The following is a 14,529-nucleotide window of genomic DNA, read 5'->3' as shown; positions in this document are numbered from 1 at the left end:
AAGCGACAAGCACCGAGACATCACTATATAAGCTATAATAATGAAAAATAACTTTACAACCAAACATCATCAACGCAAGTCATATGCGCGTCTGCAACTTTGGCTACTGCATCAAATATTTAACCCGCAGCAGCAAATTGTCAGACAGTCTTGAATGCAGCATAGAGGCAGCGAAACTATATAAATACATGGAAACAATGAGATGAAGCCAGTAAATGAAGTCATGTTGACATGTGTGAGTCATTCATCATCTATAGCCTGCGTGAATTTTACCTGGCGCCTGACTTTATTTGAGATCCATCTGTTGTTTTAAATTGGTTCTCCATTCCTTTTAAGTCCTTTGAAGTTGGTTTTATACATAGGCTGGTGTGTGCATGTAAGTCAGATGCACCTGAGCATGTAAAAGTATATAAACTCATAAGACACCAATATGTGAACTGCTATAAGGAAACAGCTGTTAAACTATTAAAAATACATCTCACAGCTTACCACAGCATTAATAAATTCTGTGCTGAATTTCATTCATTGCTCCTTTGCAGAAAGGGCATCAATACTCCAGTGTGTATTCATTTATTCCTGTCTTCTTATTTCATATTGGTGCTGAGAGCAACTTTATATTGGGTGGTGGGCCTCTTGAACCATAACCAATTCAATTTGCTGCATGTGTGTGTTAGGCAAGGTTGGTGTGTGATGGCGGGGGGGGGGTGTCAGCTGTAAGGTGGGAGGGCGTCTCATCCTAGAAATTGTGGGAGATGCCAACTTGTGACTGGAAAAATAAAAAGGAGAGAGGGGTGACTTTGAGGAGAAGGAGAGGAGGATGGTTAGCCTTTAGCTCTCTACTCTCTCTCCAAGGAGGTGTGTGTGCGAGCAGACATTCGCCCGTGTGCGTCGGCATGTCGTCCTGAGGCGTTGTTCTTGTTAGGGTTATTAGGGAAGATGTTTGGCGCTAATCAGTGGAGGACTTCAGGGACCCCCTCTAAACGGTCTCATCATCACAAGGCCCCACTGGTGATAAATCTAGCCCCCAAGCACCCAGGGGGCCTGCAGGTACGAAGCCTGTACATGTCATCGGGTTTGCAGCTGCACAGTAGCAGCACAAATTAATACTTGGTGATCAGATTTGGGCAATTTTCAATCTCACCTATAAGAGTCTGGGTTGAACTGATCAAACTCTAACACTTAATCAGGATTCCATATGGCATGTCTTGTTTCTGTTATTGTTAATATTCATGTTAGTTTTTAAGGTAAAGGCTTTTATGTTCATTCTCCAATCAAAACTAAAGGAGCACAAAAGCCAAACAAAGTTATGAATTGAAACAAAATTAAATAATAAATAAATAAAATGTGAGGCAAAGCTTCTCTTTTTATTTTACACCGTTTGTCTGTCTCCTTCCTGTTCTCCGTCTTTCTCCCTCTATCTTTCTCCCCTGCTATCTGTGATCTAGCCGGGGGCGAGCAGACATGTAATGTTAAGACACTAACTATAGAGTGTGTGGACACACACACACACACACACACACACTGCTGAGAGAGACGTTCATGTGTGAAATGAGATCTCTGCACAATCAGTGGGAGCCGCAGTCATAAAGCACATCGAGCTTTTCAGCTTTAAGGTATCATGGAACAAATCGTACAGATCCCTTCACTTGATGACTGTGGCGTGGCTGAATTCTGCTAACAACAGCTTTTCTTTTTTTTTTTTTCTTCACAGATAAACCCAGTCATGGAGATCGAAAAACCAACTGTTACGTCCAGCCATGAGATTTTTTGGGGTTTTTTTTTTTCCTGCAGAGCAGAAATTTTGTACCAAATAACAACTTTTTAAATTACAGTAATATAGAAACTATCACTTGTAAATTTAATCTTTCTTCTATTTTATCCTGTACAATGTTTAATTAGAAATCACACTCATATGAATACGTCATATTAATGACAAGAGAAACAGAGACAATGCTGGCTTGATGATGTGTATTTTATGAAGCGAAACCATCCACTTTTTTTTCCTGTTCTTTTATTTGCAATAGAACTTGAACAAACCTCCCTTAGGCCTCCTCAGGTTGGGTATTTCATATTTATTCCCTTATTTACCAGGAATAAACCATGAATCATATTATGATTATAGGCTGCATTCTTCCATGTGCTCCATTCCTCGCTGACATGTAACTATGCTGAAATATGTTTGCATGCTTACACAGAGATACAGTTGTGATGGGAGGGAGGCAGTAATGGGAGCTGCGATAGGAGGCACAGGATTTCAAAAGCACTCCTTCTCTCTGATGGATGGATACATCACTTTAACCCAAAAGGGAGAGACAGATAGAAATAAGCAAAGAAGACACATTGAGGACCACGGGGATAAAATAAAACAGAGGGTAGAGGGTGAAATCCAGGAAAAGAAGAGAGGGATGAGTCAGTGCAATAAAGATGGGCTGAGAAGCAGGAGAAGATATTTTAAGGGTTCGGAGGTGAAGTTTGCCACTCTGCATCTGATCAGAGACTCGTCACCTTGACTGTGCCACATATGCTGATAATATTGTGTTTGTATTAAAGAAATAGACCATGTTTGACATTTTTTGGAGAAAAAAAGTTAGATAAAAAAGCTCCCATCTGTCTTACGTGACATTTTGATTCATTTCCAAACAAAGTATGGAAAGTACTCAAAAGGATTTGGGACATATGGAAGGTCCACAGCAGGCGACAGAGAGAGAGTGGGAAGAAACAGCATGGTAGAGAGCAGGAAGACACGGTGGTGGCAGGAGGGGAGACGGAGGGGAGACAGAGGGCAGGGAGTTTGGGATGTTCTAATAAATCGAGTGAGTGACTCCACTCGTTTCTGCCCGTGGGACGAATCCAGTCGCGCTCACCGGCGCAGTGGAGCATCAGGGAATTGTGGGTAATGAGAGATTATTCTCCCCTGTAGTGTTTGCTCATCATCATTGCCACCCCCAAACCTCCCCAGCCTCCCGCGAAGCGCTCACACACGTGCACCTGCAAGCAGGCGGATTTAGCATTTAAATGCAGGTGTGGAATCATATACGAACACCACGAGATACACAAACAACTCATGCATGCCCTCCGCTGGTTTTGTGAGTAAGGTCAAACAGCGAGGTGTTATTGTTCAAATCTGCTGCTGGCGCCAATTTTGGATGTCACACTTAGTGAGGCACACACACACACACAATGACACCCTCTTTTATCCACAGGTCCTTTTTTGCCTGAGGAAGTCAATCTGTCTGAGGGTAGAAACTACATGCATCAAACCAGAACCCTTTCTCTTCCTTTCTGTGTCTCTTCTGCCCCTGTAGTCCGTGGTCCTCCTCGCCCTGGGGCCAGGCTGTGACCACATGAAGTAGGCTGGTGGTCCCAGCAGGGGCCGAGGCTCAGACACACCATTAGCATTAGGGAATTAGAGTCATTACAACTGGAAGGGCAACGGAGGACGAGTCCTTCGCTCTGCAAAGGGGGTTTGGGAAGTTGTGTGTGAGGAGTAAAACAGACAAAGTCAGAGGACGATCAATCAGACCACTGAGGAACACATATCCAGTATGTAATGAATGGAGGTATTGGATGTATATGCAGTACATGCTGTGGACAACCACTACTACTGTGTTCATTTTAGTGTTCTGTTACACATAATTAAATGTTTGAATTAAATTGCCTTTCTAATTCTGCAATATAATTAAGTTAATAAAAAAATGTACTAGACTAAAGGCGGGCGCATTAATGATTTCTGAGCTTTCTTACTGCACAGTCTTGGTGGACACAGATTTGCAAATGAGACAATAGAGTCTAGTTTCTCAGTGTGCCAGCAGAGCTAAATAAGCCTCCTGCGTCTTCATTTATTCGGGGTTTTTCTTTGTCTCCTTTCTGCTAGACAGCATTTTTCTATTGTGAGAGACAACACGAGTACATTCTGCATTGTGTTATTGTTTAAACCAAACTTTAAATTGTATCTCTGAAAAGTAATAGAGCAAAATGATGGATATGGAAAAGAAAACTGTATGGGGCTAATTTCACACAGATCCAAAATGTATCCTACATAAACAGTAAATATATTTTTCACCCCAATTTGTCATGCATTTTAAGGTTTAACATTTAAATCCATGTCCAGCTTTTGTTCTACGAGGAAAATTCTCCCAGTGCGACCCTCTAAGGCAGAAACCACATCTGTAAAGTGGACTCCCCATCGTCAACATGACCTTCTCTTTGAGTCTCCATCATCTCATTAACTTCTGCTGGGCAGCCCGGGCCGCTTCCATTATCTTTACACGTGCAGCATGTTGAGTTAAAACTGAAGAATGCACTAAGTAATTATCTGCTTTTTAAGCAAGGTCAATATGGTGAATCAAGAGAGAACCAAGCAACCACTGGTCACTTTGTTAACAGACAGACAGCGTGAGTGGAGACTGGCACACACTATTAAATAAGTTCTTTATCTGGTCCTTGCAATTAAAGCGTGTGCAATAATGTACAATAATGGTTAAACAATTAAAAGTGAATCTGAGTGCGATCAGTGAAATAATGAAGAGGCGAAAGTGAGTCCCTTTGACAAAGAAGCTATTGGAACTGTGTTTTTTTTTCCACTATGGTTTACCATAGAAATTGCATTTCCATTAACTTACAAATGATGGTGTTCTGCTCATTAGAGTGGTGACACAGTGCAAATGATCCCCCCATGTTGTTTAGTGTCTCATTTAAACTGAATTATACATCCAGAACTACACCATAATTTGAAATTGAAGGCAAGCGTTCTATGTACAGAAGATTTTTGTTTTTGTTAGGTTACTGGGAAAATAGCTACTCTACACATTTTATTGGACTTTAAGATGAAATTTCACAGATTTTACACATTTTGAGTACATATAAACAGTTTGTTTATATGTACTCATGTGGAACTGAACCTGCAGCCTGAAATTTCTAGTGACTGAAAAAACCACAAGTATTAAAATGAAATGTTGCTCAAAATGCATCGTAGGTAATGTAGACCACAGGACTACGTTTACCATATCAATGGAGCAACAATCACAATGAGGTCTTAATGTGTGGTAGGATGAACCACTAGTAATAAAAACTAGTGCATAATAAAGAGGCCATGCATGTAGAATGTATTTATCTGTGTACAAGAGTCTGATGCATCTTGCTCACACTCATCATCACTACTATGTTATCATCATCATATTCAGGTCACCCAGAGTGTCATCCCAGGCAGGTGTGTGACTCTCTCCAGGGCAAAAGAATGATAGCAACTGAACCACAAAACTCCTGATGCTGCACTCTGCTTAATGTGCAATAGCATCATCAACTGCACTCAAAGTTATCTTGCACCTGCCTCATCAGGACTGCAGTGTAAGGATAAAATCGATTTCTTAATGAGAGAACCATCCATAGGCAGGATTCAGCAGCTGTTGACTAAATGTGTTGCACATTAACAAAATTCGATATTTTTAATTGTGTCAAAACTTAAAGAGTTCAACTTTAAGTGAATTTATTTTAGAGCTGGGAAACAACACCGGTGACCTGTTTTTTGGTTTCCTGGGATGTCTGTCTAGAATGCCGTCCCTTGCAGAGATGATAGTTTCTTTGAAATGTGCCTGTGATCTAAAGTAGTGGAGGTTTATTAAGTATGTTAAAAGTCTTTAGATCTAAAGCACTGGAGGTGTCTCCTCACTCTTTGAGGGCTGTACAACAGGAAAAGTAAACAATTCTCCAACTCCACTTTAATTTCTGTCCCCCCCTCTAAAACATCCACTAATAACCATCTCTGAGCCTCATTAAGGAGGAGAGGAGAGGAGGCACAGTCTGCTCCAGATGTTTAGTGGAAAACCCCTGAGGTCTGTGTCAGAGAGCTGGTGTGTATCTGTAACATGCCCTGTGAAGTGCACAAGATGACACGAGTGTGTGCATGGATGTGTGTAGGCGATAACCACTATAAATCTGTGCATTTTCCTCTATCCCCAGGCATCACTCTGAGCTCTCCACTGTCCCACTTCCAGAGCTGGCACAGACAGTGACTTCCTCTAGGAGAACACTAGGTGGAGATGCTGACAAACTCTGTCATCTCAGCATGAATTTTTAATCTGTCTGTTTGTCTTCTTTACAATATTAATCTTTGTCATGATGGATATAATATTCTTGTTGTTTTTTCTAATACAACCTTAAATAATCTTTTAAATATTTATGAAGGATGCAGTGATTAAGACTGCAATGTGACAATCAAAGCATTACAGTTTACAGAAATTAAGATGGACTACAATAATGCAGTCTTCCCGCTGCTTCAGTCTAAGAGATTTTAATAATATTAACTGAAATGTTTGACCTTGACTCGCACAGCTGCGATCTTTTCAAATAAGAAAAAGCTCAGTTTTGTTACTTCAGCGCCACTTCAGAAATTAAATAATTCATGATCCCTTTGTAAAATCAAAGTGAAAGAAACATGAGTGAGAACAGTCCCTGAGGTGTCATCACATCAACTCGAGTATCAAACCTGGCAACCACAGCGTGCAGGGCTGCTCTAGGAAATAAATAATAAAAATAATAATAAATCTTTACCTCTCACCAGACCCCACAAGTGAAGGAATGTAAGCTGATTAAAACTAGAAATGACAAAAGAAAAATTTAAATCACCACCAAATCATTATTATCATGACCATATCCAGTTGACAATAAATATGACAATAAACACTTTGAATCTTACGGTACTGCCAAAGTACTGCTTTAAAATTAATAAGTCACCCCTCTCTCTCTAAAAAGAAAAAAAAAAAAAACTCTAGCAGCTCTGTTTGAACTTCTTCCTGTAGCCAGAAATAGCTCGTCCTTGGTGATGAGCATACAGTGTTTCTCTATTTCACACTATACTGTATACTTAAACTCATATCATACATCATGTAAGCAATTGGCATATTCTTATGTGTACAGGGAATTATGACATATATCCATATGCAAACAAATTTTAGTTTAATTCCATATTTAGAAAGTCCCTGTCAGTTTAGAAAGAGCAGTATTTTTAAATTATCAATCTCATTATTATCATTATTGTTGTTGTTAATCTCTTCTCTAATGATGTCCTCTAAAACTGCACTTAGATAAAGTGCTAATGTACATACTTCAGTATGTACATTGTCATTCTTGAGTTTCAGTATCACTGCATTATGGATGACACGACATGCTGTGCAGGATTTGTTATTTTTTGTTTTGCTGTTTTATCAGTGATCTGTTTATTAAAGATGAACACCTCTAAATAGTGGCGTCTGGCATGTTGATGCTAGGGATGATGACATGATGTGTCTTCTGTGTGGATTTTAACAAGCACACAACTTATTTCATGCTACTGACATCACCAACAGGTGGCAGCAACCAACTCAACACAGTCAATCAAGGACTATTGACATTAAAACATCCCTGTAGACATGGCAGAAAACCTTATTGATGAGTGGTAGTGAAGGGATAATCCACATGACTTCAACAATCTCCTGTTTAATTCCAAATAGCCATGCTCCTCTGTTCATGATATAGGAATTTCAGGTTTTACCTTTGAGGTGCTTTTGACTGCCCCTGATGATTTGACTGAGTGGCCTTGTATGACACCTATTCTAATGTGCTCTTTTAAAAAAATGTATCCCATGTTAAATACATTTGATAGCTGCATTGTGCTATTATTTAGTTACTTCATCATAAGCTGTAGTCAATAATTCAATAAATGAAAAACCTACATCTAAACTTCCATTTAAGACACTGAAGTCATATTCACTCTAGATTTTTAGGAAATTAGGATATTTGATTGACTCCAGTTGGCTCTGGTGAGCTCCATATTTTTTTGACTTTACTATTTTAGGATTAATTTGGACCAAAATTAGTACGTTTTAAACTGACAATGTAAAAATTGATGTGATGTGAAAGCGATTGTCAAAAAGAATTAACTTTTTTTTTAAATATAATGATTCACATGTTCTCTGATCTTCACTTTTAAACTTTTACAGAAACAAACTCCTCTGCGCCATACAGGCCCTTCCCTGGTGGGCGTGCGTAAACGGCCCCAGCTTTCTCTAAATATACTGTAACTCCCCTCCAAAACAGAAAAGGAGAAAGGGGGAAAGAAACGCTCACCCAATCAGAGGCGGACTAAAAACTTTTCAGGGAAAAAGGGATACGACGTGTGTGTTTCATCCGTTTTGATCCATTTTGTGGCCCCGGGTGGTGCTGGTGGAGCGCGCAGCAGGAGTCTCATTGTGTGTATGCAAACTGGACGGCATGGCCATTGTATGTGCTTGGTCATATATGGAGGCACGGATGACTTGGAGGCTACAGCCCGTCTGAAGTCTCAGGGAGAGTCGCCCTCGGTTGCGTGCCTCTCTCTCCCTCTCTCTCTCTCTCTCTCTCTCTCGACTTTCTTTTCTTATCCGCTCTTCTCCGTCGCTATGAGTTGCCTGGATGTGATGTACCACCAAAGCTATGGAGCGCACTACCTCCCTGCAGCCGCGTACAAGGCGACGTACTATAACCACCATCACCAGCAACAACAGGTGAGACACTCATCATTGACGTTTGTAGCTATGGAGGGACGCTGGCAAAACTGGATGACTTTCTTTTCTACTTCATTTGAGAAGAATTTCTTCCAACAGTGTGAGTTCTGAACTCCCACAACTTTATTGGTCTCAGTAGGTTTTTTATGATGCTCAGATAAGTTTTCAAGGTGGTAGTAACACCGCACAACTTGAAGTAATAGGGCTAATTTGGTGATAAAGTAGGCCTACCACACCCGACAGAAGGTTTTAAAAAGTCACAAATCCTAAAACCGAAGTTTGCGTAAAATGTCCTCTGTGGATACAGTTTGGTGTAAAACGGATTTATCCTTGGCAGGACACCACATTCTTTATGCAACATGCAACACGACTCTTAACTTCATTTTCAGTTTTGAATGATTAAATTCCAGTCTAGGGCTCGGTATTCATCTCAGGTCATGCGTAATGACACGGAACTATTAATCCTGCGGTCAAATGGTGATGTAATGACAGCCCAGTCAGTCACTCAGGAATGTGGATGAGGCACATTGAGCTTTTCAAAAAAAAAAAAGCTGGAATGCAGTCTGGGAAAAAATAAAATCATTTTCACATAACTCCCCTGCTGCTCTCTGATAAAAAAAAGTCATCATCACTTAGGTTAAATATATGAGTGGATGTTTTGTGTATGATTAAACTCTATTTATATTGAGTATTAAGGTTTTGTTGCCTAAATGCTCCTTTTTCTCGCTATTCTTGTAGCGATGTGGTTAATTCCTGGTTGGATGTGTTTTACGTTAATCTCTCCCTGTTTCTTCCTCCAGAGGAAGCTGAGTGTTTACAGTAAGATGCAGGAGTGTATGGAGCAGCAGCAAGATGGAAGAGGAGAGATGCTGTCCAGGGAACAGGGCCTCAGGCAGGGTCCTGGAAGTGAGTCAGGCCGCCAATCATCATCTGATTCCGAGTTGAAGGACTGTGCTCAACCAGCAGAGGCAGAGTACTTGAGCTCCCGCTGCGTTTTGTTCACGTATTTCCAAGGCGACATCAGTGACGTGGTAGATGAGCACTTCTCCCGCGCGCTCAGTCAATCCAGTGCCTTCAACAACGAGACCAAGCCGATCAGAGTGAGCCAGGCGTCTGCCCCAGCTCCTGCCAGCTTGTGGAAAGGTGAGAGTGGAAAAAGAAATCTGAAGTAACTGACTTGTTTATAAAGCAGCTAAGGATGATAAAAATGTGGCAGCGTGTTCAAATCAGTGTGTGTTTTGTTTAGATGGTGGATCGCTCTCTGAGGGTCAGAACAGCACAGTTTGGAACAGCACCTATCCATCGCAGACCAGCTCCTGCCTTCACCCAGACTTTTCCCCGAGTCCTGTTTCCTTTAACCACCCAGAAGGAGCTTTATGGGCCGGCCACATGCTGTCCCAGGCCAGCCTACCGCCTCCGGCAACCCTGGCAGACAGCTGGACCTACAGCCTAAATGCCCAGAGCATGAGTGGCTATCCCAACGTCCACGACATCTACCACCCTCACCCCCACGCACACATCCATTCCCGGCACCACCACCCAGTACTACATACATACCCAACCCACAGCCCTGCATTGGATCCCAGGTTTAATCCTCTGCTGCTGCCTGGTGTTAGGAACCAGAACCAGTCCACCGCCAACGCAGGGAGTTCCCCACACAGTGACGGCGTGAAGACAGAGATGGATCCCAGCAGCAGCACCAGCAGCTCCGTAACACCTACTTCTGTCACCTGGACGCCCTCAGCTCTACATGGATCTTTGGAGGTATATGACTCAGGTAAATATTAAACAGTGCAGTTTAAAAAAAACAATGCAGCATTCATTTATATCTTGTGCAATAAGATACATTAAACATATTTTAACCTTCCTTCTTCTTTCTTTCTTTATTTCTCTGCAGCTCTTGAGCAGACCAAAGCAAAGACACCTGTTTGGTTTTAACTGATGTGCTGACAAAAAGACTTTCAGTTCACACCAATAAGGACTACTCTGTGGCTTTATCGATGTATTGCTGCAGCACCAGCACTGTATTGAAAAATGTAGATATCGAATGCTAACTGCATCTTAGACTATCAGTCATGCACTGTCCACACGATTTGTTATGGAGATGAACTCAGGCTTTGGACTTAAATATTAAATGCTTTGGCTTCATGTCAAGGTCTGTGAAGAATGATATGAACAGACTACTAGCTTTAAGGATGGGAGGCCTCTTCTTCTTTGTCGGCACAATGATGCAATGTGAGACCAAGAGGTTCTGTTTCAAGAGCTTGATTTTGATCCACATTTTCCTTTTTGTACAGTAAATGTTTGTTGATGACTGCAAATGTTTATTTTGTCTATGGTTTTGCTCTGCGACGTTGTTGTTTTGCTGGATGACTTCTGCTAATTTGTTGCCCGAACGCTACTTTTATTATATTTTGACTTTGGGGAATGTGTAGTGTAAATATTGATACTGTATGTTAAAGTAATACATTTGAAAAAGTGTAATTGCAAATAAAGGTTCTTTCTCAGACACTGGCTTAATCAATTACAAACAAATGCATGAGATGCAAACGGAGCTTACTAAGAAATATAATGTGCTTATTACTGGCTGCTCATTCAAAGGAACTTCTCTGCTTAAAGGGCAGTAATTTGTAGTGCACCTCATCATCAACTTTTCTATTGTAGCCCAAGAAATGGTAGCAGCTACACCTGTTGTAAGATCAGAGTATGTCTGTTTCCCTAACCACTAAACTGACCTTTGACATTCTTTGTCTTTGTTTTTGTTGACGTCTGATGCAGAGATCTTATTACCTTACATCTCAGCTCTGTGACGTTTTACTATAAGCATAATAATTGAATAGTTTCAGCCTTAGAAGCTCATTGTTCAACATCTTGTCATATTAAAATGTAACATAAATAACTACAGGTAAAACAATGAATGTAGTGAGGTTGTATAACCTAACCACAATCTGAAAGATGGGTGAACAAAGCTGAACATTAAGTACTGAATAAGCAGTAGGTTAAATACCAGCATGTGCTTGCCCACATTCCTTAAAGATGCAGTTATCATCCGTTAACAGCATCATTTACATAATCTAAACTATATCTTCAACAATGCTAATTCATAAAACTTGGGCTATTTCAAAGTAAGATTACAGAACCGAGCCTCTGAGCTGGTTGTTAAGTTGAATAACAGTGTATCAGCTATGAATGGTGCCACATATTGTACTATATCGTGGAGTTAATAGAAGCTGGAGTGTAATACCAAGGGAAGTGGTTTGCATTCCACAGATGGTTATTGTAAGATACCATGACAGGTCTGTTGCCTGTCGCCACACAAACACACACACATAAAAACACACGCAATCCCAGACTGACAAACACACACTTAAGAATGCACTTCCTGTCTGGACAGGAAGTTTGTTGGACAGTGGCAGACACACACACACACACACACACAGCGCATACAAAGGACATTGTTACATTTATTTTGATTGGATTTTACTCATTTTAAAAATATCAGTCATCTGTTTGTGTGATGGTCTAAATTCTTGAATTTCTCACGGTGTGTAATGAAATGAATTCTGAAAACCAACTTTAAATACAACCCTGTTTGTGCTCATCCCCACATAATCAACAGCTGGTCAAGCTGTAAGAGTGGCTGAGTGTGTGTGTGTGTGTGTGTGTGTGTGTGTGTGTGTGTGTGTGTGTGTGTGTGTGTGTGGTGAGTGGTCTGACCAGGTGGTATGATCAGCAGTAGCAGCCCACTAACATTCCAGCCTCCTCTCCCACGTATCTCAGTCTTCATCTCTACTAACCAGATGGACTTAAAATCTAGACCTCAGCAGCTGGGTTTCTAGCCAAAGTACCAACTAATCCTAATGATCTGCATCGAAGTGGAAAACCTGGGCACCAAAAGGCTAATTTACCAACATTCATCATTCATTTTATTATTTACTTACTTGTACTTTTCCTTATTTAGTGTTTCAAAACATGATTTGTAAAAAAGGACCACTAAAAATGCTAGACGTGAAACCACAATCGTGCTTACGGTCAGATTCAAAGCTTTCCTTAAGGTTTTGGTGCATTTCTAACCAATAAGAGGCTAACCACCTTTTCCTTACTGCTAAGTTTTATAGCCTATTTTAAGTTCTTAAGACTGACATCCGAACATCTGGGCAGGGCATCATAGAGAATAGCAGAGTACAGAGTGGATTAAGGCAATTCCTGCTGACAACTCTGGACAGTGGCAACCAAGCCACAGACAGATCAGTGCTGTGCAGTGAAGAACTCTGGCCTAGTGGCCAAACCATGTTACCATGTTATTGTAACAACTTTTCATCATCGCAAATGCAGCAAATTGACTCTTTTTGTTGTAAATGTTTATCCATTTGGTCCAGTAGGTCTTAGAAAGTCTTGAAGAGCTGTTATGTTACTGTATTTTATCCCTGTTCATGTGTGACTGCAGGAGTTCACGAGTACATATGCCCCAAAAACGTGGTGTGTGAGGTGTGAGGATCATTCGGATCATTTGGCTCACACACGGACATCTGTGGAGAGTCTGAAGCTTCTGTGAAAATACCGTGAATGGACAACAAAGAGCCTCGAACATGCAAGCAATTTTATCATCTCTCCTCTCCTCTCCTCTCCTCCTCTTTTGCAGAGTTCCCAATCAGCATTAGCATGTAGCCTCTGGATCAGCATGTAGGGTACTTAGAGTATATGCAAACAGGCATCCCACTGGCAGCCTTGGAGAATCACCACAGGCACTTCCACTGCAGGAAGAAAACCTAAACTACAGACCTGGAAGTTGAATAAAAGTTCATTAATATATCAATTACACATGGCCGAAGGGCCAGCCAGAGATTGGGGGAAATGTTGCATGTGTAGCGTTAGTTATTAATTAAAGTTTAAACATCCTTGGCTTTGTGCTTTGCTGATATTTAAGATCTTCAAAGCAATAATTGATTACACGGTCATATAGTATGCATTAGCGATTCTGTATCACTAACTGATAATACGTGACCGAAGCAACGTTCGTGTCACGACAGAACCTACATTCGCTGTCATAAACACCGTCTGGTACATCTCCCCAAAAGATTGCAATTTATTTTTTCATCTTGCTTGCACTAAAGTTCAAACGCATGCTTACATTTGTCAGACTAACTCAGTTACAAGCCCAGACATACGCACACACACACACACACTGACCAACACACACACACACACACACAACCATGCACAAACTACATCAACTGAAACATGATTGGCCTCAGGTTTAACCTGCAGCCAATATGGGGCTTTTGTTACTCATCTCATCTTTGCCATGATTGCCTCTTTTGTAACCATCATTTATTTTTTATTTTTTCCTTTTTGTGACAGAGAATTGGGTTCATTTTAAGACATGGGAGGAAATAGTTTTATTGTCTCTATTATTTACTTGGAATTCACATTTTCATGTGACCTGGTGAGCTCCATCTGAACCTATGCTCAGCTCAAGCCTCGTTTCATTGCTGTCCTCTAACCTCAGCCTGGCTCTTTTCCATTTAATTTGGTAAGGACACAAATATTTATTAAGGGCGAGTGCAGAGAAAAGTAAGATGGGAAGAGACAAAAGTGTTTCCCAGTCTTCATTTGTTGGACACTACTTTATATTATTGTTTACACGCATGATGATAAATTACAATTCTATTTTTACTGGTATGTATGTTAAAAGTTCTTTTTTACATTTAGTTGATTTGTTTTCCTTCTGTAGTAGTCCTTCTATTTTTCTTTTGTTCTTTCTTTGTCCAAAAAGGTCTGAGCCAACTACTGTGGCTACTTCAGTGTGCAGCACACAAGCTAGCATTATTACCTTCAAAATGGAAAACGGCAATCTTGCCACTCATAAAGAGGTGAACAGTGAAAGCAGATAGTTTATATTGTATTCTGATGATTAATGTGAATCTCTTTTTTTTTTTTCAGATTTTAGTTTTGTAACGAGTCACTGAGCTGAAATTAACCAAGCGCAGAAGAAACAACTAGATAAGGG

The 14,529-nt window shown here is 40.6% G+C and overlaps 1 protein-coding gene across 1 annotated transcript; it reads left to right on the top strand.

The window, feature by feature from the left end:
• The first annotated feature begins 8,093 nt into the window (after nt 1-8,093).
• Nucleotides 8,094-11,028, top strand: vgll3 (vestigial-like family member 3). Its single transcript, XM_026375805.1, has 4 exons — nt 8,094-8,519; nt 9,320-9,662; nt 9,766-10,296; nt 10,417-11,028. Exons 1-4 carry the CDS (start codon nt 8,232-8,234, stop codon nt 10,455-10,457), a joined length of 1,203 nt encoding a protein of 400 aa, XP_026231590.1. The 5' UTR covers nt 8,094-8,231; the 3' UTR covers nt 10,458-11,028.
• The last annotated feature ends 3,501 nt before the right edge of the window (nt 11,029-14,529 follow it).

The sequence above is a fragment of the Anabas testudineus genome, chromosome 21 (assembly GCF_900324465.2).
Source record: "Anabas testudineus chromosome 21, fAnaTes1.2, whole genome shotgun sequence".
Taxonomy (NCBI): Eukaryota; Metazoa; Chordata; class Actinopteri; order Anabantiformes; family Anabantidae; genus Anabas; species Anabas testudineus.
Note: the sequence above shows the minus strand (reverse complement) of the source record. Positions and strands in the feature narration are given on the sequence as shown.

Bases quoted from the DNA above. Each gene is read 5' to 3' on its own strand.
- vgll3 (XM_026375805.1), top strand. From the start codon at position 8,232: ATGCAAACTGGACGGCATGGCCATTGTATGTGCTTGGTCATATATGGA. The intron at 8,520-9,319 runs GTGAGACACTCA...TTCTTCCTCCAG, and splicing joins ACCATCACCAGCAACAACAG to AGGAAGCTGAGTGTTTACAG. The intron at 10,297-10,416 runs GTAAATATTAAA...ATTTCTCTGCAG, and splicing joins TTTGGAGGTATATGACTCAG to CTCTTGAGCAGACCAAAGCA.